This window comes from Penicillium digitatum, chromosome 5 (assembly GCF_016767815.1).
Source record: "Penicillium digitatum chromosome 5, complete sequence".
Taxonomy (NCBI): Eukaryota; Fungi; Ascomycota; class Eurotiomycetes; order Eurotiales; family Aspergillaceae; genus Penicillium; species Penicillium digitatum.
The window spans coordinates 2,388,815-2,411,967 of record NC_089388.1 but is presented as its reverse complement, the minus strand read 5'-3'; the positions used below and the strand labels follow the sequence as shown (position 1 = coordinate 2,411,967).

Here is a 23,153-nt window from a genome sequence, read left to right as displayed (position 1 = left end):
GCCGGTTCTGGTTTGGCGAAGAGACCGACTGGATAGTCCCGCGCAAGGTGCTTATGCGGGTCCCAGGCACAGTCTGCTTACTCCGAGGAAACTGGCGAGATTGGCTTAAAAACTGCCTAGCCAGGCAGAAATAAACATCAGGCCGTCATCTTTCAACGTCGAAGAGCTAACGTAAGGGCTGCACTGGGTTTAGACTAGATACTAGAGATGGTGACCAGTTGACTTTTTGATTCTCTATTCCTGGTTTCTATCTAGCATCAAATGGCCACATCTTGTCCGCCTTTGCTACTGTCATGTCTTCGCCACGAGACTCGGCTTCTTTGGCAGTCTGTATCCATTCATTATACGCTGCGCGATGAGCAACCCGAGCAGCATCCCATGCATCATTCGGGATCCACCCGTCAGAATTTGTATCAAGGTTGTCTCTAAGCCATGACTTGAGTGCCTGAACAGCCTCAAAATCTTCATATCCCCGCGCAGGCCGTTTCAATTCCGCTTCTGTAGGAGAATATGGACATGGGCCCTCTAGCCCCAGTTCCACCCAGCGAGCTGAAAGCTCAATTAACTCTTGGCGGACTGCGACAGCGGAGTCCCTCCAAGTTGTGTGACAGTAGTGGAAGAGTCGAAAAAGAGTCGGATCAAGTAATCTTGCAGGACGAAGCTTAGGAATAAGGGCTGTCATGACCACGTCATATGTTTGATAACAGACGGATGCATCTTTTAATTCTCGTTCCTTTGGTCCGGAAATTTCCGTTTCATTTTGTTCGTTCTCGAGTAAATCTTGCTCGGGGACCCTTGGGAGTGCAGCGAAATCAGGTGTCTCGTTGGCATATATAAACGCCGGCTCAATGCTGGTTGATTGCCAATCTATCAGGCCAGTAATCACAGTTGGTTCTTCGGCAGAGACGTAGATATTCCTCTTGTGAAAATCGGGGTGAAGCAGAGCTGGTGTAGCAGCGTCCTCAATGCGTTTATCTTCAACCATCTTTTGTATCACCTCTCGACTTGTTTTCAGTAGACGGATGTGATCTTGAATTGATCCTTGATATGGCAGAAGCTTGCGATCATTGATGGCTTCTTTGGGCAAACGAGAGAAACCGGTGTCTATCAAACCCCGATAATACCTTGTGAAATCCCTCCAAGATCCGCAATTGGGGCTTGGGCCACGGTAGAGTTCATTTTCTCCCGGGTTTCGATTCCAGAAAACCGGACTACAATTTGGTCCCACACAGAAGCCCTGCTCAAAGGGAATCTTTGAGTCCAAGTCTAGAGGCGCATTTGCGAAGTATAGACTGCCGTAGGCCGGGAAGTCTAGTGAAGCCATCTTTTTCATTGTCAATGAAAGCGCTTTAGTGCACAGCATATGTTGTTCCGGGTTCATTTTGTGCCACTCTTAATGTAGTTGAACACCCGCTACATGCTCCTGGATATTATATTCTGTTCCAGTAGGATTGGAAGGATTATCATTCCAGTCGAGAATTTTCGGTATCGGAAGCGAGATCTTGGATTGTACTATACAGACATGAATTAGTGAGCATGCCCAGCCATACCCTCGAGGACAGTGGATACGGCTTAGCCTTACAATAAGTTATCGTTGCAACTTCAGAGTTGGTCGTTAACCTTGGCGGGCCAGCAATACCGGTAGGTACCTTTGCCACAATACAATGTCCATTGTCCATTGTTAAAAGGAAGACTCTGTTGAATCCACCTTCTCGCTTCTCGTATTTGACAACGCCGGTGGCTCCTGGACATATGTAAACAGCCCGCTCACACAGCGCTGAGAAGTCAAACATAACGTGGCGAGAATTTCGCTCGAGCTCGTCCCGATTGAGCCATCTTCCACCGGTATATGAATGCGGATCATGTCCTAGAATTTAAAGTCAGTAAATTATTAACTCGTTAGTCAATGACAGTGGTATGCTACTAATGACGAGTCAGTTCTTGCGAATCTGTTCCAGGGGATGCGCTGTCGAGCCAGGTATGTGGCGAAGGTGCGACGTTCTTGTTTCCCATGTCGGATAATGTTCGAGATGGGCAACGGAATCGACAACGCTGAACGATTGACGAAGGGACTCCCAACCGCCGCCAGACTCGGAGCATATCAGATTGCTGATCTCCTTTTTCCAGATTGTCAGCTGCAGGGGAGCTCGAGATTGGAGGTCTGAAGCGCCCCCTTGACCCTTGATGCGGTCGATTGTTTTGCTATCTTGGCAGTCACCAATCAAGATCGGGCCCGCCAAGCATCTTGCTTCAGTCCCATGATCAATGCTCACGTGGGCACCATTAACCTAGCCACTAGCCTAGCTGCTAATGTAGTATAGCTACTAACCAAGCCACTATAATAGCATTGCCGCCAACGTCGCTACTTGTATAGATGCTAAATTACAACATAATATTAAACTGTCACGGTGCGAACCGTGCTGCTTAGTTAGAGGAAGATCACGGGACGCGATCTCTGACCTGTTTATCTGAACTTCAGTTCTAGATCCTGTTGTAGCTCTTCGAGCTACGTCTTGTATAATAGCCTGCCCCTGCCTGTGCCTGTCAATGGGAATCTGATCTGTTACGACCTGTTCCTACCAGTCCTCTCCTATCATACCGTCCTGCCAGCCCGCACCCTGACAGATAGTTCGGCTTCTATTCCCTGTTTTGAAGAGGAGGAAGTTAAAAGCTAGGAATTTACTAGTAGAAAGAAAAATACCTTATACTCAATAAAATTATCGTCTATCTCATTGTAGAAAACTTCCGCCTCTATAGGGCTATTTGGTTAAGAAGTAGGCTTAGCGCTAATGAGCTCTCTAAGCTGATAGTTGCGGTATTTCCACTAGGCAGACTGATAATACGCTATTGCAGTAATGATCTAATATTTATGTATCACTTACCGAGTTATTTATTAGTAACAAAGTAATGAACAACTATATTAAAAGTATCCCTTGGAATTCCGCATATATATGGATACGATGTATTTCATACCAAAACGGAATGATCTACTCAAAAATCCTTTACATTCCAAAAATAGAACAGAGGGTCTGTATTTAAAAACTGGGGGGAGGGGGGCCAACGTAAGCATTGACCATAGGACCAACCTGGAAGGCCATGGGGCCCCCTTCATCTGTGATCTGGGCACACATGAATTCTTGGCAGAAGCCTTGGGCATGTAACCCCACTGAGCGATCAGGAGGGCCCCCCGGTGTGTTGTCACTATGTCGATAGCATGGGAACTGTTAATACCCGATGTGATCGTGCCAGGCAGGACCTATCATCAAACCTGTTACGATAGACTTGCTCTACTGATGCAAAGTTATATCAAACCAAAACCGATGATTAATCCGCTTGAGAATAAGCGCTAGAGACCGTATACATGTGCACCACACAAAACTGAGAACGCCGTTACTACTTCCTCCAGTGTAGATTTAGGATTACAGGGAGCGATCATACTGTGACTTGAAGCACTGGTTCAACAGTCGGATAACCCGGGAATGTGGATGTTCATGCTCATTTCCAACTCGGTTTTGGAGTGACCCGACATTTGAAACCGACCAATTATGCTCTCAAGGACGAAATATACAAGGGCCTTGATGACTGCATGCGACTATACAACATAAGGAAAAAATGAATGGTTGTGTACAGATTGCACAAGAGAGTCGACCTCTCATAGCTGCAGTTCACAAGTGTTACGAGGGTCGTAAATGGACCTGTCCCGTGGATCACCAGGACCACTTTCCTACTTAAAACCTCGCCGACCCCCGTTGAAGTTCCCATTTCCAGACTCACGTCACTATGAATTATACCAACACCTGGGCTTCACACCTATCTACAGGGAGCATGACAGCCCAAATACTTCCCTACGCTGTGGGCTTTCTTCTCGCTTGGCCCGTACTAACTACAACCCTACGGTTCCATCGTCTACGCAAGCTCCACAAGCAATTTGCCTACCTAACGCGGGAGTCGATGTCCAAAATGACCATTGAAGAAGCCTTTCAAATTCAAAAACAAATCGCGTGGCTCGAATTCCCATTCACATTCGGCAAGAGCTTCCAATTCGCCTTATTCCGGGTATGAAACAACAACCCGATCACGACTTTGTCAAATCCTATTCATACGTGCATTTCTTAACTATTTAAAAATAGACCTACGGCATTCCCTCAATCTCCACACTCCTCGTAAAAACAAGCCAATTCTCCAGCCCAGAAACCTCCCTCAAGCGGTACACAGATACCCGCGTCCTCATGCAAGAAGTGATCGGTAACAACCCGACTTCCGCACGCGCACACCTCGGTCTTGCACGGACGCACTACCTACATAGCGGATATAGGGCCTCCGGTAAGATCCTCGATGACGATATGCTTTTCACGCTAGCGCTATTTGCACTCCAGCCGATTCGGTTCATCAATCGTTACGAGTGGCGCCAGCTGACTGACCTGGAGCGTTGTGCTATCGCGACTTTCTGGAAGAGTGTGGGTGATGGGCTTGATATTAGCTATGAAAAACTCCCGTCTGGTAAGAACGGGTTCCGGGATGGGCTCCAGTGGCTTGAGGAGATCGATGCTTGGAGTGAAGAGTATGAGGCGAGGTTTATGGTGCCTGATAATAAGAATCGTGAGACGGCGGATCAGACTACTGCTGTGCTGGCTTACACGCTGCCTAAAATATTCCATCCGGCTGCGTTCCAGGTCGTTTCGTTCATGATGGATGACAGGCTTAGGAAGGCGATGTAGTAAGTAGCAACGATAATGGATGGACTTGAACCAACGCGCCAACTAACCCCTTGGTGGACAGTTATGATCCTCCCTCCGCATTCTACTCGGCACTCTTGTCAGCTATACTCACAGCTCGCAAGCTTTTCCTCCGCTATCTAGCTCTACCACGACCGTACTTCTTGCGCGCTACCTTGTTCACCGAGGAGCCGGATCAAAACAACCGCTTCTTCCTCACCCAGTGGGATGCCGCGCCGTACTATGTCAAGCCCACGTTCTGGAACCGCTGGGGACCGATGGCGTGGCTGAGTTGGGCTCTAGGGCGGCCTCTGCCTGGCGATGAGGGAGATAAGTATTATCCTACAGGATATAGTATTGCGGATGTTGGACCAAAGCAATTTGAAAGGAAGGGGAGGAAGCAGATGGATGAGATTCTATTGGAGTTAAAGGAGCATCGGACTGGCAAATGTCCTTTTCACTGATTTAAGACAGGAAGAGGACACAAAGCATCATGTGATGCAACGAGGAAGTTGTCACGAGCTCGGCTTTAGAAGCTCGTGAGTCGAGGGCAATGACCCAAATAAAGCGGTTGTATCACCAATCTTGACATGCAATACTACAACCAACACGACCTGAAAAACCGAGAAATTAATTCGTCGCTTTGTTTTCCACTATGTGCTATTCTGGAGGGGTCGAACAAATCACCCAAGCCGAGCAGAAAAATAGACAAAAAAGGGTGTAAATTAGGAGCGCTCAAACAAATTGGGTTCGGGCCTTGCGCCCACAAAGCCAGTCCGAATGGTAGAGAACGTAGGCTTGACAAGGGTATTACTTTGAACAAATCTCAAATAAGATTTATTTAAACCTCCTCGTCAACAATGTCCTCAGCGAGGCTAAAAATAGTGGAAAACAAATCATTAGTCAACCTGTTCAAAAATCGGGTGGTGAGGGGAATCCTTACTACTCCTCCTCGCCCTCGGAGACGGAGGCCTCCTGGTACTGCTGGTACTCGGAGACAAGGTCGTTCATGTTGCTCTCGGCCTCAGTGAACTCCATCTCGTCCATACCCTCACCAGTGTACCAGTGCAAGAAAGCCTTGCGACGGAACATGGCAGCGAACTGATCGCCGACACGCTTGAAGAGCTCCTGGATGGAGGTGGAGTTACCGACGAAGGTGGAAGACATCTTGAGGCCACGGGGGGGAACAGAGCACAGAGCAGTCTGGACGTTGTTGGGGATCCACTCAACGAAGTAGCTCTGGTTCTTGTTCTGGATGTTGCGCATCTGGTCCTCAACCTCCTTCATGGAGATCTTACCGCGGAACAAAGCAGAGCAAGTAAGGTAGCGGCCGTTACGGAAGTCGGAAGCGGCCATCATGTTCTTGGGGTCGAACATTTGCTGAGTCAACTCGGGGACGCTGACTTGGCGGTAAGAAGAGCCGCCACGGCTAGTCAAGGGGGCGAAGCCGACCATGAAGAAGTGCAGACGAGGGAAGGGAACCATGTTGACGGCGAGCTTGCGGAGATCGGAGTTGAGCTGACCGGGGAAACGGAGGGAGGTGGTCACACCGGACATGACGGCGGAGACGAGGTGGTTCAGGTCACCGTAGGAGGGCTGGGAGAGCTTGAGGGTACGCATGCAGATATCGTAAAGGGCCTAGGATTGTCAGTATTTCTCAAGACAATCCTTTTCTTCGCGCGTTTCATACCTCGTTATCGATACAGTAAGTCTCGTCGGAGTGCTCAACAAGCTGGTGAACAGAGAGGGTGGCGTTGTAAGGCTCAACAACGGTGTCGGAGACCTTGGGGGAGGGGACGACGGAAAAAGTGGCCATCATACGGTCGGGGAACTCCTCACGGATCTTGGAGATCAAGAGTGTACCCATACCGGCACCGGTACCACCACCCAGGGAGTGGGTGATCTGGAAACCCTGGAGGCAGTCGCAGCCCTCTGCCTCACGGCGGACGACATCGAGAACCTGGTCAACAAGTTCGGCACCCTCAGTGTAGTGACCCTTAGCCCAGTTGTTACCAGCACCGGACTGACCGAAGACGAAGTTGTCGGGGCGGAAAAGCTTGCCAAAGGGACCGGAGCGGACAGCGTCCATGGTGCCGGGCTCCAGATCGACTAGAACGGCACGGGGAACGTACTTGTCACCGCTGGCCTAGAGCAATTAAAAACATCCTGTCAGATGATGCACGATTAGTTGGTTCGTGGTCGTTGTACTCACATGGTTGAAGTAGACGTTCATACGCTCGAGCTGAAGGTCGGAGGTACCATTGTACCTAGCAAGATGTCAGATATGTGATCCACTGGAAACCCATCACCGTTAAACTTACTGTCCATCGCCATCGAGGCCGTGCTCGCCAGAGATGGTTTGCCTGCAATCCAGTTAGTAAGTCGTCAATCGACACCGAACACGAAAGAAAAAGCTCGACACTTACCAGAAAGCGGCACCAATTTGGTTACCCTATGACCCAATTCCAATTTAGTCCCACAAATCGAAGGAATGTTTCCAAGAATGTTCCATGTCGAACTTACACACTGGCCGGTTTGGAGGTGAACCTAGTTCATGTTAGCAAAAGATCTGTTGGGAGTGGGGTCATGGCTCAGGGGCCGTTTGAAAACATAAACGACGCGTCTGGGGGGAATAACATACAATCTCACGCATTTTGAAGGTATTAGAAGAGATGAGGGGAAAAAAAGGAGAACCGGTGACGAGTCAGGGAGGATGGGGAAGAAGAGAAAGCAAGATGGCCAGTTGAGCGGTGTGTGTGGGATCACCAAGTCAACAACTGAACTTCAGGGGGGGAGGCCCGATTGGGTATAGCCGCATCACGGGACTCGGGGAGGTGCGAACCACATTTTGCGTTTCTTTGGGGCGCGTAAGATCGTACTGTGGATGTGCTACAAAACTAGTTACAAGTATATGTTGTAAGCACAACTATTAAACTACTACTTAAACCCTGTTTCAATCATTACAATTGGAAAATATTGGACTAATCGTACATGTTGGTATTGGTTCAATTGGGCGCTTTCCACTCACATTGGAAGTACTCGCTTGCCCTTGAGTAGCTCTCCCCGTTTGGGATTCAGTTGGGCGCTTTCCACTCGCATTGGAAGTACTCACTTGCCCTTGAATAGCTTTCTTCGGTTGAAATTCGTTCGTTCGGGTATCGCTTTCCACTCACATTGGTAGTACTCACTTGCCCTTCAGTAGCTCTCGCCGCATGGAACTCATTCAGTTGGTACTCCGTACATAGTTCCCACCGTTCTAGGTGTGAAATTTCGATGGGTTGCTCTCGCCGTTTTCGACCCCTTCACTTGGGGTCTCAGCGTGTGCTATTCGGTTGGACTAGTTCTTGTCAGTTTCCTGGCTCTCGTTGGTCTTGTCATTGGCGGTTTCCTGATTCTTGTCGGTCTTCTGATTTCCGCCGCTTTCCAGCCAATCTCCGTACCGCTCAAGGCGCTCGTTCTCCTCATCATCTGCATCCAGAGGGTTTGAAATTTTGCCTCCTGCGTCTCGTCGGGGGTGGTATTTGTTGAATTTCTCCTCCCCATCCCAGATGTAAGCAAGAACAGTATTGCCTGCAAAGAAGCGCCCACTCATGATCTGAAAGATGGTAAGAAGTTGCCATGCCTTTTTCGAATTGGGATGCTTACCTGAACACAGCGACGTGCATCGGCTGATGCGACAAATCGGACAGTCACGACACCTTCAGCCTCACCGTCCCAAACCACCACTTTAGTCACCTCGCCAATCTTAGAGCACTCGCTGCGGATGTCATCTTGAATCTCAATACTGGCGAGCGGATCCTCCTGTAATTATAGGTCAGCCGCGTGTCCGTATTTTGCCCAAGGCAACCTTGGAAGAGGCAGAGTGCGTCAAACCTCCAGCTCCTTCAGTGTAAACATATGTTTCAAAATCACATGTCGCTTAGCCTCCTCAGCAGCCTTCATCACCTCCAAGGCCTGTTCGGCTTCATCGTCACCCCAGTCGGAAAGTTTCCTATCACAGTCGAGTCAGCATGAAACACTCTACTGCCATTATCAACAAACACACTTATTCAACCGCTCTGCCCGCTCCTTTAGCTTCTTCTTTTCCTTCATAGTCATGGTAACCTTCGGCTGCACATCCTGTTCACGCTTGTACGAAAAGTCGGCCGCCTGAACACGCATCGGTCCAGCTGGATTGCGGGAACCCATTCGGAAGTCCGTCTCGTCGAGGACATCAATCGCGAGGTTGACTGATTCAGGCCGGAAGTACACGATTAAAGCCTCGCCGTTGAAATTGCCATTTTCGTCGGTGTACATTTTAATTCGGGGCTTTCCGGTGTCCAGTTCTTCTGCGAGGATTCCATATTTCGAAAACACGTCTTGAATCTCCGACAGCTCAGCGTCACCGGGGATCTTGGTAACCCAAACAGCAGTGTTAACACGTGGCTTCTTAACCTTAGGCTCGGCGGTCTAAAACGCGAAAGAAGAGAAGACAGTCAGTTACCAATGCTATCAAGCTGCCACAAGTGGCCAGATCACTTACCTCGTCATGAGAGCTCTTGCGCTTCTTACGATCGCGTGGGTGAACGATCTCAGTCTCACCGTCGTCGGAGCCGTACCCTTGCTGCTTGCGGATAAGCGCCTCGTCAATCTAGAGTTCCAAGTCAGTTTAGCAACCGGATATTGTCGGCCTGCATCATAGACAATACAGCGCAAAGCGCCAGGATGCCAATACGTGTGTTACATACCGTTTCAACCCATCTCTTCAGGATACTGTTGAACAAGAACTCGCGACCGTCGCTTGTCTCGAGTAGGAAGCTGTTATCCAGGCGCGAGAACGAGATGCGCGGGTCGCTATCAAACTCCGCCACGTCGGTCGGAAAGTCCATTTTGATGAAAACAACCGTAGGCAAGATGTTTCAGAGATGGAACAGATGAGTGGGAGGATGAGACGGTATGCGCAGAGGTTTGTGGAGACCGTGAACGCTTTGCGATGGTTGGGAACACGGCCCACGGTCGTGATCTCTCGGCGCGGCGTTCCGGAAGGTGCACCTGGGTGGATCCGGCCCCATTCATGTTCCAGGAGAACTACTTCGCACGGAGCACTGATATTTGATATTCCAGCAAGGTAATATTTGCATTGCTACTCAAGGCCAATTCTCAACTTGTCTCTGTTGGCCTGCAAGATTGCTCATGTTGCACTACTACCTATAATGTCACTGATTGCCTACGGTCTATCAACTTGTCTCTCCACCAGAATGGTTTCACAAAACTTGATATTTGGGTATCTGAAGGTATGCTATCAAAGTGAAAATTGGACTTTCCGGAGAGAATCCCAAATGTCTACCGTCCCACATTATACATGTAGATATTCAAGACACTCTGCCATCGCCAAAAAGAAGAGGGGAAGTGAAGAAAAGAGAGGCGTTTTGCCGAAAATTAAAAAGTAAAGAAAGGACAGTTATCAGATCAAATTGGATCTAAGCCTTGGTATCAACGACCTCGCCCACGGGTGTAGCAGTGCGCTTAGAGGCAGTCTCTGAGCTTTCCACGCCATTGACAATATCGCGGGTGACCTCGACGTAATCATACTAGAGAAAAGAAAGGTCAGAAAATTTCTCTTTGGCTGGTTGAGGGATAATCATGCTTACAGCAAACTCGCCAATTTCGGCATCGTCAATACCCATAATCTCATCTTCCTCGGGCGCGCGCAAGCTGAGACCGGGAATGAGGTTCATAACGAAGAGAATGATACAGGTTCCGAAGAAGGCGTATGCCATTCCAGAGACCGAGTCTGCAAGCTGGTATCCCAGCTGGATATAGTGCTTGTTGATCCAGCCTCCATCGATGTTAGTGACACCATCAAGGTGCGCAATGTAATCACTATGAGAGTCAGTTAGATTATAATCGAACAACGTTAGGAAGTAGCTTCACTTACGCAGCGAAAACGCCTGTCAGAAGGTTTCCAACCATACCACCGATACCGTGCACGGCAAAGATATCGAGAGCATCGTCAACACCGATGAGGAACTTGAGCTTAGTAGCATAGTTGCATGCAACAGCGCCAACGACACCAAAGATGAATGCAGCCCAGGGAGTGACAAATCCAGAGCCGGGGGTAATGGCTACAAGACCGGCAATGACACCAGAGCAGAAGCCAACGGTGGACCACTTGCGCTCCAGTCTGTAATCCATCAAACACCAAGTCACACCTCCAACGGAGGCAGCAAGGTTAGTGACAACAGCAGCCATCACTGCACGAAGGTTGGCAGCGAGAGCAGAACCAGCATTGAATCCGAACCAGCCGACCCACAGGAACACGGTGCCAATGACAACGTGGGTTACATTGTGAGGGCGGTAGTTAAGCTCGTGAGTGCCATGGCCGCGACGCTTGCCCAGCATCAAGGAGTATGCGAGGGCGGCAGATCCAGAGGCGATGTGAACAGGGGTACCACCCGCGAAGTCAAGACCTCCGAGCTTGAACACCCAGCCCGACGCGTTCCATGTCCAGCAGGCGATAGGGTCGTAGATAATAGTAGTCCATATGAACATGAAGACAATGCATGGGAGCATGCGACCACGTTCAGCGACCGCGCCGACGGCGAGAGCAACACTAATCGTAGCGAAAATGTTAATTGAAGTTTCTAGAGGATCTCCATCAACATGATGGATGTATAGAAATGGTGACTCACGTAATAGCAGCGAACATTCCCTGGAAGATGGCGAATAGGAGATCGGGAACCTTGTCACTTCCAACAGACGGAGCAGCTAGAACACCCTTGAAGCCAAAGTTATCAAGGTTGCCGATGTAGCTGCCGGCTGTGTGCGAGAAGGCCAGTGAATAACCCCAAAAGAACCACTGGAATGACACCACGCCGACCGACATGATCGAGAGCCATATCAATGAGAGTGCTGACTTTCGACGAGCCAGACCGGAGTAGAAGAATCTATAATAAATTTATGAGTGATAGCCCTCTTGACGAAAGGGTTCGGACAAGTCATACCCAACCCCAGGAATCATAAGCAGCACTAGGGCTGTCGACATGATCACCCATGAGATATCACCAGACTATCAACATTGTTAGCTACCAAGTTCCAATTGACTGCTATCAAAATACACTACGTACACTGTAGAAAATGTTCAAGTCATCATGGAGCGAGTCACCACCAGTTGCGATGGTGCCATTGTAGGTGACCGTGGAGTCGGCCATGGTGAGACCTAGGCTAGGCCAACAGTCTTGCAAGTGTGATATTAGGTTAGAAAGGCAACAACGAAATGATACAGGAGATATCCCAGAGCCTTGTGATAGATGTAGAGAAGGAAGCAGAAAGTACTTTCAAGCACCGGGCTGTGAAAGGAGGAAGAAATGATATGTCTAGTCGGCAAGGACAAACCCTTGTAATTTAAATAACTGCTACAGACTCGGACAACCAACAATGCTCCACCCTTAGACGCTAGAAGGCCACCAGACCATCGATCTTACTTCCGATAGTGGGAGCTGGTCATTCTGATTTCTGATATGATTCCTCTGATCTGACCGATAGCAGTTAGCCAAGCCCGCCCCCATTCAGTTCATGCCGTGACAAGGTATATCCTCCATGGACCCAGACCGGGGAATTACGGGTCCTTGCGTTTTCATACTTTAGCCGTATTCGAATATTTTGGGGGGATCTACTTTTGGGATCATGCTTGAACTGCAGTGTAACTACTCCGTACCTGTTGTCTCCTTCTCCGTTCAACGTGCATTTTGTCTTGAGAGTGATATAACAACTTTGCCCTATGCATTAACGCCTGATAAGCAGGGGGAATGCAAGTTACAACTTACATTACGGAGTATAATAAAGTGATAAACAGATTGGATCATTTAGTGACAGAAAAGAATAATAGGAAATAGTAGGAATCGAAATTGGACGGCTCAACGACTGGCTGTAGATATGAAGTTCCAACCAGCCAATCACAAGCATTTGCTTATCATTTTCTCAGGCGAGCTGTTTTCTGTCGCTCAAGTCCGCTGTTTAATGCGTCCGTCCGGTTCATGCAATGTTGATCCATGAAAACTGTTCCGAGATGCCATACCGTTGTTTCAATCAGAATTGTATGGGGTCGTTTGCGACGTGAAGTAGTTAACCACCAGGGCGTTTGGTCTCTTATCGACCCGGCTCAATGTCGTGTTGCGTCAACCAATCACGATTTATCTTTCTTATCTCACATTTTTTTCATCGTATTGTCCGTTCTCCGTACGCCGTATAATACTTGACAATGCGAGGGGTGATTTCAATGTTCTGGAGCTCTTTTCTATTATTCAAGGATGGCCTCTAATAACACAACGTGAAACTGGTTGGAGATAGAAAGGATCGCTAGAATTCAATAGTGTGCTTCCTTACGCATCTTCCCGAAAATCTGCCTACACATAACTGTTCAACATTCATACTTCTACCCCTGGCATTTTATTCCCCGCATCATCTCCTTCTTTCTGGCTTCCCATTCTACAGGTCTGTCACACTTGATTCCACTATGCAAAACGCATAGGGTGGGAAATTAAACACTTTGCCACGCGGCATGCGGAGCACAAAGTAGGGGGTCTACAAAGTTCTCCGTACGCCAAGTCAAGATAAGCACCCAGTCTTCCATTGGCGGGATTTTTTAGAGGCTGATTCGGCATCCCGACTTGGACATTGGCGAACTCTCGGCTCCATAACTCAAGAACTCTAATTAATACCAGGGCGCCGGAGATCTGTGAATCACATGTGCTCATAGCTCATGCACCATTGTTTTTCTTGCTTTGGTCCTCTTTAATAATAAAATAGAGGACTGATTATTCTATAAATTTAGGTACGGAACGGATCCGGGGCATGATTATGTCAGATTGGGCTTGCTGTAACTGACTAACTTTTCTTTGCTCCGCACATCGACGTATCCCGTAGTACGATTCAGGAAAGAGGATATGAAGCGTCTGCGTTGCTTCTTGAATTAGGAGTCTGTGTAGATTGTCATAGAGCCCTGGCGAAGTCTCAATAATCTTCAATTCTTCTTGAATCCACTGATCCACTGATCGACGGTGTTGGATCTACAATGTACCCCATACCTGCATCGGTCTATGTACTCCAGACTCCATACTTTGTACCTAGATGCAATTTCACGCTAATCAGAGGTAAGATCTTAAAGAGGTGTACTAGATCTTCAATCGTAGGAACCATTGACATGTCCAGTCAAATCACATGCTCATTCTCTGGTTTCATAGATTGATCTAGCAACACACATGGTCTCACCTTGAAATGACAACATCTTGTTTCAATAGCCACATACATGCGTAAAGCACATGCTCTTCTTTCCTCTTCCAGTATCATTTCTGTAACATCCAAATTTATCTGCCCTACTATAATTGTTAAAATGTGCTTACATGTTAAACTCTGACCGCGGTAGTCCCACAACTACTGCTCAATGGTAGCAATAGATAAAGCAATACTAGGTCGTTACCAGAAGAACGCTGGCGTTCTTTTATTCTTAAATGGTATATTCGTTTATAACTCTCATTAGTCAATCTAAATAATTACTCTTGGTTTCAACATTCCAATATTCCACCTTACTACCTATTATTACAGAATAATTTCGAAAGCATACATACTTTCCTCATATGAATTCCCCTTTAACTTTGTTCTTACAAAGTCTCACAATTTTAAACTTGTCTTTTCTACCAAGGGCTATAGTCATACTACACTCCGCTCACCTTTTTGTCTGTTTTGTCGAGTGATTTGAGCGCACCTTCACATGTCAGAAGAGCCTACGCAGTGTGAAAGAACCCCTTAGAATGCACATTGTCGAGAGAAGAGACAAAGTGTCTACTAAGCAAGTGCTAGCAATTATTTACACATTACAACAAACCCAAAAAAATAGCTAACAGAAACTTAGTTCAGGGGTTCGGAACAAAATTTTAGAAAATTTTGCAGAAAACATGTCTTTGTCAATTTAGGGTATATATCAACAATGCGGAATGAGATGACAATAGAACTTTATTGTAGTAGCCTTGATTCACGCTCCTCTCGCATAATTTTACTATCTCCAATATCAGCAAAGTGTCGCGAGGAATTCAAATATTAGTGGAGGCTGAAACAAGGATGGAGCACATTGCTAGATCACACGGATGTCGTGTGCAAGACAGCAGCTAAATTTCAATTCTGGACGCGTATACTCTGTATTAGGGCTTTTGACTTTATGTAAATGGAGGATCAAGATTGATGCCACGTAGTGGCTGAAAATGGAAGGCATCAGGTTGTGCTCCGTAATGGGTGGGGACATCCAAGGATGAGCCATCTAGTTAGCCACAACGCACCGCCACAGTACCCGCCTCCTATCACCTTAGTCTGACACTCGGACGTGCTCTCTCGGACCATCGCACGGTATAAGCACCATGCAACACCCGGAAATCCCTAGTCCTGATTCGGATGGCTCAGGCTCTTCCGATGAATTCCCACAATACCCCATGAGGACCACCTCATCATTTGGAGAGACAGTCGGTGACCAAATCCCAACACCTGCAAGCACTATCACATCTTCCCCTCCAACCCTTTCACCCAGTCTTACCTCATGGTCTAACACGCCAACTGCACGGCCGCGTGGGGTTAGCATCGGGACTACCACTCTCCTTGACAAGCCCGATGGACTTGCTATGGCTAGCGACATACGACCTCAGCGCCCGTCCGCCCCGGCACGAACGCCGTCGAATACGTATGCCCCACAACGGCGCCCACCACAATACATCAGTCTTCAGGAAAACCGCCAGCGATCATCATCAACCAAGCGAGGAACTCGACGGGATCCGAACGCGCAATACCGTGCCCAAGAGAAAGCCTACGTCCAACGAATTCGAGCGAACCCACAAGCCTGGTATCACCATACTAAAGACGCGCAACCCAACATGATAGAAGGCGATGGTGACCTGGAGGGACCCTCTCCTTCTTCCGAAGTGCCGTTTGAAGATGATTCCTACGACCCCGATACCCAACTTTTTCTCACGGACGACAATCTACCAAGTACGGAAGAACTGAAACATCCCAAGAACCAGGAGCGGCTTGAGTGGCATTCCATGCTGGCGTCCGTCTTGAAGGGAGATGTAGTGAAACAAGAAAAACAACGACTTATCGGATCCGCGGAATCGAAGCGGTCGGCGGCCCAGAGTTATGCACTCTGGATCGGAGTTCGGGCAAGGACGTGCGGCCGAAGTATACCTCTGCAGCGAAAGTTGATTGAGGATGCACGGTCACGTTTGGCTCCCATGATTGAAGATATCATCGGATTCCAGATTAAAGGTGAGACTGAGATCGGGAAACCGCCAAAGCAGCAAGTCGAGGATATTGTAGAGAAGGTCGAACGATGCGAGATTCTCTACTCGTCGCACAAGGAAATGGAAGTTGCAAACCCTCGTGTTGCCTCGGAGGAATTCACGTCTAGCCGTGCAGCCATCTTTGCGTGGCACAACATTACAGCGCTCATCAACACTGAGTTGGCTGTGCTGCAGAGCTGGGTAGGGAACGAAGCTCTTGATTTCAGTCAGCCTAGAGTCAAGTCTGCCATGGACGATCTTTCGGATGGCTCGTCCTTTCTTGATCGAATTATGAAGGAAGATGGTTTGAAGACTCTCCAGGACAAGGACGGCATGCTTCTTCGCATTCTAGTCGTCATCCAGAAAGCAAAGAGTACTCTCATCGAGAACTCGGAAGCGTTTGCCGCTCGGCACTTACCACCATATATCGAAGAACTATTGACATTGATTAACTTCCCCTCTCGGTTGATCCAGGAAATCATTCGAGTTCGTCTGTCCTATGCCAAAAATATGAAAGACCCAGCCCAACAAGCCCCAATTTTAATTGATCAGATGATTTCCCAATTCCAAATCCTGATGAAAGTGGCGGTCGATATAAAGTTCCGTTACCTTGAAGTCTCGAGGCCAGAACCCGGCTGGGATTTGCCGCCATGTGTCGATGAGAACTTTGACAATTCGGTCTTGGATGCTATGAAATACTATTTCCGGCTCCTCAACTGGAAGCTGAATGCCAACAAGAACACTTTCAAGGAGGCTGAAATTCTGGAGCAGGAATGGGGATTTTCCTACGATATCGGTTGTCGGCTTGACGGCGGAGATATTGAGGTGGCCGAACAATTTAGGTAACGTCCCTGTGCTTTGTACTGTTATCAAAACTAACAAGAACAACAGTGCCCTCACTGCCAGATCACTGCAGCGTCTCATGATTCATTTTGAACGCGAGCTCGTCCCGAGACACACAGAAACTGTACAGGATATGGACAAACGATACAAGAACATTTTGGATTCAACGCGCATTCGCCAGCGCAAGCTCTATCGATTCTCCAAGTTTCTGTGCCAGTTGTTTGAAAACGCTACCGAGTACAATATCACGACCGACGTTGCTTATGATTTCTTTGAGGCACTACTAATTTCTGACCATTTCCTTGTCACCTCTACCACATCCGTCGGGCAGAAAGGGGTATATCTGGTTGCACACCATGCATTGTGGAACCGTCCCGCCGATATCCAGGGTATCCTGTCTACCTCCTTCAAAGAAGACGATCCAACCCAAGATGTCCATGTTCCCTATGTCTTGGCCATCCGGCCCGAAAGGCCCCTTGCCTGGGCAGGAAAGGAAATGCAAATGGATTTTTTGGAACATCCGACTGATGTGCGGCTGGGCAAGCTACGTATTGTTGTTGGAGGCATGCAAGAACGACTGCAGAATGCGCGTGTGGAGCTCGCACGACTCACGGGCATTCAACTAGATATGGTCATTGAACAACGTGCAAATCTTGGACGTGTCAACGTCGAGTTAAACAAGATTAAGAAAATCTCTTTCAAATTGTCCATGACCATCATGGACAGTGTGGCTATTATCAAAGATCAGCTACACGAGAGACACTGGGAGAACAACGATTTGATTCAGGCCTGCTATGCATTCGCAACAGAGTTTGGCAAACGGTCTTCCAACTATGTCGATGCTAATAGGCGTGCTATGAACAGTGCCCGACTAGTGGAGTTGTCTCTCGACTGGGTCGCATTCATCTGCGATGAGTGTGACGCTGCGGACCGAAAAACTTTCAAATGGGCAGTGGCAGCCCTTGAGTTTGCGATGGCGATCACATCTAGCCGACATCTTTTGTCGATGGACCAAGACCAATTCAGTGATTTCAGATTGAAAGTGGCAGGGTGTATGTCCCTTCTTATTTCTCATTTCGATATCATGGGTGCGCGGTCTTCCCTTGCGGCGAAAAATGAGAAACGTATGGAAGAACGCAATGGAGCCCGACAGATTGGTGCTGGCCGGATCACCAGCGACGAGGAAGCATCAAAACTCGTTCGCGAGACATGGTACGCGCGCATTGTGGAGATTGAAGATAGGAGAATTGAGGAAGATGCGAAGCGTCAGGCCCTAGGAAAGGTGCTAGAAGGGTCTGATGAGGCTGATCGGTCACTTACCGTGCTATCGTCATCGGCTACTAATGTTAATCTGCGTTGGCAGCAAGGCCAATTCATTGGTGGTGGCACCTTTGGCTCTGTCTATGTGGCTATCAACTTGGACAGCAACTATTTGATGGCTGTCAAAGAAATTCGCCTGCAAGACCCCCAGCTCATTCCCAAGATCGCCCAGCAAATTCGAGATGAAATGGGCGTGCTTGAAGTGCTTGATCATCCGAACATTGTCTCCTATCACGGCATCGAGGTGCACCGTGACAAGGTTTACATCTTCATGGAGTACTGCTCAGGTGGCTCGCTTGCTAGCTTGCTAGAGCACGGGCGTATCGAGGACGAAACGGTCATCATGGTCTACGCTCTTCAACTCCTAGAGGGTCTAGCGTATCTCCACGAAGCCCATATCGTGCACCGTGATATCAAACCCGAGAATATCCTGCTCGATCACAACGGTGTCATTAAGTACGTTGATTTCGGTGCAGCCAAGATCATCGCCCGCTCGGGCCGCACAGTCGCCCCAGCAGACAACCCCCAGGGAGCCGGTTTCAAGGAGCCGGCCAAAGATTCCGCGAACCAGCGCAAGAACCAGAAGACTACCACAGGAACTCCGATGTACATGTCACCAGAAGTGATCCGTGGCGACGCTGCAAATCTAGACAACCGCCAAGGCGCTGTGGATATCTGGTCTCTCGGTTGCGTGGTTCTGGAAATGGCAACTGGGCGCCGGCCATGGTCGACGCTAGACAACGAGTGGGCAATTATGTACAATATCGCCCAAGGCAAACAGCCCGCGCTTCCATCTCGCGATCAACTCAGCGACCAGGGCATCGACTTCGTGCGCCGCTGTTTCGAATGCGATCCCGCTCGCCGCGCCACTGCCGCCGAACTTCTACAGCACGAATGGATCATCTCCATTCGTCAACAAGTTGTGTTGGACTCCCCTACTCCTACTAGCGATTATAGCAGCGGATCTAATTCAAGCTCCCGTCACAACTCGACATACATGTGATTTTCTTTTTCTAATACGAGTCCCTTCTTCTAATCCCTATTTCTACGATATCGTCCACTTTACGTGGACGACATCTGAACTCTGATTATCATGGAACACAAAAGCACACTCGCTCGATCTCGCTATCCTCGACTGACATTGCATGTGATACCCCATCTTGTCTCTTTTTCTTGCTTTAACGTCTTCTGCTCGCCAAAGCCACACTATAATGCCATCTTATGTTACTGCGTCATCTCTTCAATTATGTCCTGGAACTCACATCGACACATTGCTTGGGTTCCTTGATTCTTCTTTATTTTGTCTCGTTTCACGCGTGGGTTTCTCTGGTTGGAGCGAGGATCTTTCGGCATTTCTTACTTTGAGCCTCGGGCGTAAACGAATCGGGGCCAAGTCTCTTTTAGTCTTTGTTTGTCAGTTGGTTCAGTTCTAGCACATTTAACACACTGTAATCGCTTTTGTGTATTGTTCTGAATCCAAACGTCTCCGCGAAAATATACCTAGACCTCGAGATCAGAGCCTTGGGCATCTCGAACTGGGTATACACACACAGAAGATGTATATATTAAAAATAGTTACTATCTATAGAGAGAAGAAACTTTCTATAGAACATCGGAGTATATCTCTATAGATCGGGGCACAATTATAGACAACAACCGATGTAAAATAGTAAACTACTGATACAAAGAATCGGATCGTTGTCCTATCATATGCCAGTGTTGTGGTCTCTACTGAATATGAGGGCCTAATATCCATTAGGGACCACATGTATAGTAGCATCCAGTCACGTGATCTGCCATTAACCTCTATTGAGGAGTTCTTTGAGTTAAAGAGACAAATTGTAGCTACTTTAACGAGGCTGGATTTTGGAACTTGAAAGTGAGGTGCCTTCATCTGCAGATTGCATGACTGTTTGGCCTCTATAGTTTTCAATTTTCACATTTGCACCTTTATGAATCAGTGTCAAACCTCAAATACGGCCTCCCTAGGCCATAAACAGGAACCTTGGTTTTTGTTATGGTCTAGTGGAAAAGTACGCTGTATTTCGTTCAACAATCAGATAATAAATTAACGTCATGTCTTTGAAGAGCCACTGCCGTGTGTAGAGAGAATTTTCCCTCATGAAAGGAAACATGTTACAATAACTAGCCTTTCGCTAAGGGGACAACGGTTCAGATTTCTAGCAAACAGCTGTATTTGGATAGAGCTAGTGTAGTATTATATTATTGAGGTAAGCTGCTGAGCCGTCGTTCATAGCAAGATGTCTAACTCACGAATTACAACAAACAACAACGGGCCCTCCACACTACATGCTCATCCTTTGTACTGTGCTTCCCTCATTACCGTTTTATGGCTTCATATACCGTCATTTCGTATTATCGACAGGATGGTCCCTAGAATACGGCATGGTTTTTAATTCTATTATTAGTGAATTGTTTCTTCGATTATAACATCTGAGCGAATCTGGTAGGACTAACGTAGAATGATAGAATCCCTTGATGGTATCCACCAACTCTCTGCTTTTTAAGCAAAGCAATGCTTTTTAAGCAAAGCAAGTGCTCGGGTTACCTCACCTAGTGCTCGACTCAGCGAGTAAGACCCTGGACGCCCTAGTAGAAGCGGCAGCACCCCGATCGGGAAATCTCCATTACAGCTTTAAATCCGATATAGAAAGGCACATTCAGAGAGGCACATTATGGACGGTTACCAAGAACACTGAGTGAAATTTTGAAATAAGACTGGTCTGTCAGCCACTCACATGAGAGAGGATAGCCCTAAGTTAACACAAAATCAATGAGGAATAAAGAAACATGGAATGAAAAGATCAGAGATTAGGACTCCAAACAAAAGATTTAGGGTAACCAGAACTAGGCCGCCAGAAAGTGGGGATGGAAACGCCGTTTCGTAGATTGCAATATCGTGAGCCATTAGGGTCAATTTGAGGATGAGTTGAGTGGATTCAGGCTTTGCCTGGAAAGGAATATGGTCTTGGAGATCCTCAAATGACATGAGCAGTCGAAATGATGACCAAAACGCTTGGATAAGAGGGGGGCAGAAGGGCGAGGCGAATAGAGAATGGCATACAGGGTATTTGAAGAAAAGCAAACGGGATAATAAGCCCGATGGAGTTTTGAGAGAACCAAGCTTCTCAATCGGAATGGTGACCAGGAAGCACTGCTTAGCCATGTAGTACCAGACACAACAAGAGGTGGTTAGAGACACACGAAGACCAACGATTCACATAAGTAGTCTCACATAAGGTCGGTTTGGGCACTAGCAAGCAAGTTCAGCGATGTTAGCGGAACTCGACTGCCGGTGCACATCCACGATCTTCGACATGCTTGAGTTCGAGTTGTTGAAACCTATGATGGAATTAGCACCAGAAAAATCGATAATTTTCGAAAACAAAACATTCACATACCGCTCGCTCTTCGCATGGAAATAAACACCACTCACAGTTCCCTCGATTTGGTTGAAGCAGATGTAATAGAACCCTTCAAAACTAGCGCCAGAGATCGTCCGTACTCGATGGTCGGGAACAAGGAATGATTCCTTCCATCTCATGAATATGTGTTCCCGCTGGGCAAAGTTTCGATATGTGAAATCCGCTCGTTTGGCCTGTTTAGCCAGCGGACGCCAGGCAGGAAACCGAGACCAATGGTGCAAGTCTGTCTTTTCCGAGGCACCCCACTCCTCATTACGTGTTTGGAAAGTGTGTTTCGTACCGATAATTTCTCCTTCAAAAAAGGTAGTCAAGGTAGGATGGTCTTCTGTGAGGCCTGTGGAGAACAAAAAATATCAGTTGAGCCAAGTTCAATCAATGCACGTCTCAACGCGCACGAATTACAAACCTTGGATTCTAAGGTAACCACAGAGATAGGATTCAGCCATATCCACATGCTTAATCTCAACATCGACATTGTAAACTTGACGGTCTGATTGCTGAGTTCCAGCAAACTTGCTACCTGACCGGAGAAACGAGGTGTGGTTTGGCAGAAGCTATGACGATGGGTTAAAAGGTGGCATAATATTCCGATGGAGTCGATACTTACACGAACGTTGGAGAATTCCCAGTTAAAAAGCGAGGATCCCGGAGGCGCTGCTGGCGACTGGCTGCGAAGGCAGGCTGACTCCGCAGGGGAGGTAGCCTGAACTGGATCATCTTCTTCGACACCCGTCGGCTTTCCTTCCGCCTTAATCGGTTCGGGGGTGTTTCCATCATGAGATTGACTCAGCATGGAGGACGCAATTGGAATCTCAGGCGAAAGAGCATCGATAGGATCACTGTTCGATATAGTATCGGGAGATGCTTGCCAAGCCGAGACCCTTTCGGGCTCCGGTGGACATGTCGTGCGGGCGGCGATCGCCGCGGCGATCGAGTTGTTACTCGGAGTCGGCATTGCAAAATAGGGGAGGGGGCATTGAGTCGAAGCAAGAAGCTCCAAAGCAAATCAAAAAGAGAGAAATAGACAAAAGAGAGCAAGGGGGATGAATCCTTCGAGATCAGCGAACTAAGTCTTTTAAGGCCTTGAGGAACGGGCAATGCGGGGACAGTCCAGGTGGGTCAGCTGTTTCTGCGCCTGGCGCGGCGCCACTTTCAAATTGGTTATGTAATATTTGTGCCTCAGGCCACCGGCCAATCAACGGCTTTTGACTATACCGAGGGTATGTCGGTACAACATTGTAAAGATCAAAGGCATGGCCAATTTTCTAGCCGAATCAGGACATTTTAGGCAAAAGTGGGCAGATTAGGCAGTCTGTTGAAGGGGAGCGCAACTTTTTGATACAAACCTCGCCTAACCTACTCCAATCTTCTCTTAAACAAGCTCTAATTCAATGTGCACTCTTCGACATCGCTAACTTGGATCTCAAATGCGAACCTTACAAAATATTGGTGGCCACCATTACTGAGATGATCTAGGAGCGAAATGTAAAACACTAAATCGCACAGAATTGGAAGAGCTCAAACATATT

The 23,153-nt window shown here is 47.8% G+C and overlaps 8 protein-coding genes across 8 annotated transcripts; 2 read left to right on the top strand and 6 right to left on the bottom strand.

Moving 5' to 3' along the window:
* Positions 1-247: 247 nt before the first annotated feature.
* Pdw03_2061 (Altered inheritance of mitochondria protein) lies at positions 248-1,333 on the bottom strand (the record flags this gene model as incomplete). Its single annotated transcript, XM_014680714.2, has 1 exon — positions 248-1,333. The coding sequence occupies one exon, from the start codon at positions 1,331-1,333 to the stop codon at positions 248-250; it is 1,086 nt and encodes a 361-aa protein (XP_014536200.2).
* Positions 1,334-1,393: 60 nt separating this feature from the next.
* Positions 1,394-2,244, bottom strand: Pdw03_2060 (uncharacterized protein; the record flags this gene model as incomplete). The annotated part of the gene is made up of 5 exons (XM_014680715.2): positions 1,394-1,512; positions 1,583-1,649; positions 1,772-1,867; positions 1,925-2,090; positions 2,219-2,244. The coding sequence occupies 5 exons, from the start codon at positions 2,242-2,244 to the stop codon at positions 1,394-1,396; spliced, it is 474 nt and encodes a 157-aa protein (XP_014536201.2).
* Positions 2,245-3,825: 1,581 nt separating this feature from the next.
* On the top strand, positions 3,826-5,179 carry Pdw03_2059 (Permease, cytosine/purine, uracil, thiamine, allantoin; the record flags this gene model as incomplete). The annotated part of the gene is made up of 3 exons (XM_014680716.2): positions 3,826-4,056; positions 4,131-4,717; positions 4,780-5,179. The coding sequence occupies 3 exons, from the start codon at positions 3,826-3,828 to the stop codon at positions 5,177-5,179; spliced, it is 1,218 nt and encodes a 405-aa protein (XP_014536202.2).
* Positions 5,180-5,556: 377 nt separating this feature from the next.
* Pdw03_2058 (beta-tubulin) lies at positions 5,557-7,368 on the bottom strand (the record flags this gene model as incomplete). The annotated part of the gene is made up of 8 exons (XM_014680717.2): positions 5,557-5,590; positions 5,659-6,353; positions 6,406-6,861; positions 6,928-6,982; positions 7,037-7,078; positions 7,142-7,167; positions 7,239-7,262; positions 7,357-7,368. The coding sequence occupies 8 exons, from the start codon at positions 7,366-7,368 to the stop codon at positions 5,557-5,559; spliced, it is 1,344 nt and encodes a 447-aa protein (XP_014536203.2).
* A 684-nt stretch (positions 7,369-8,052) lies between these two features.
* Positions 8,053-9,583, bottom strand: Pdw03_2057 (Nuclear mRNA splicing factor-associated protein, putative; the record flags this gene model as incomplete). The annotated part of the gene is made up of 6 exons (XM_014680718.1): positions 8,053-8,310; positions 8,361-8,516; positions 8,589-8,706; positions 8,761-9,164; positions 9,238-9,345; positions 9,443-9,583. 6 exons carry the CDS (start codon positions 9,581-9,583, stop codon positions 8,053-8,055), a joined length of 1,185 nt encoding a protein of 394 aa, XP_014536204.1.
* A 591-nt stretch (positions 9,584-10,174) lies between these two features.
* On the bottom strand, positions 10,175-11,905 carry Pdw03_2056 (Ammonium transporter (Mep2), putative; the record flags this gene model as incomplete). Its single annotated transcript, XM_014680719.1, has 6 exons — positions 10,175-10,285; positions 10,346-10,577; positions 10,633-11,307; positions 11,387-11,641; positions 11,699-11,763; positions 11,822-11,905. 6 exons carry the CDS (start codon positions 11,903-11,905, stop codon positions 10,175-10,177), a joined length of 1,422 nt encoding a protein of 473 aa, XP_014536205.1.
* Positions 11,906-15,103: 3,198 nt separating this feature from the next.
* On the top strand, positions 15,104-19,181 carry Pdw03_2055 (MAP kinase kinase kinase SskB, putative; the record flags this gene model as incomplete). The annotated part of the gene is made up of 2 exons (XM_014680720.1): positions 15,104-16,857; positions 16,907-19,181. The coding sequence occupies 2 exons, from the start codon at positions 15,104-15,106 to the stop codon at positions 19,179-19,181; spliced, it is 4,029 nt and encodes a 1,342-aa protein (XP_014536206.1).
* Positions 19,182-21,474: 2,293 nt separating this feature from the next.
* Pdw03_2054 (Vesicle-mediated transport protein Vid24, putative) lies at positions 21,475-22,579 on the bottom strand (the record flags this gene model as incomplete). Its single annotated transcript, XM_014680721.1, has 4 exons — positions 21,475-21,541; positions 21,601-21,958; positions 22,031-22,178; positions 22,232-22,579. 4 exons carry the CDS (start codon positions 22,577-22,579, stop codon positions 21,475-21,477), a joined length of 921 nt encoding a protein of 306 aa, XP_014536207.1.
* Between the last annotated feature and the right edge of the window lie 574 nt (positions 22,580-23,153).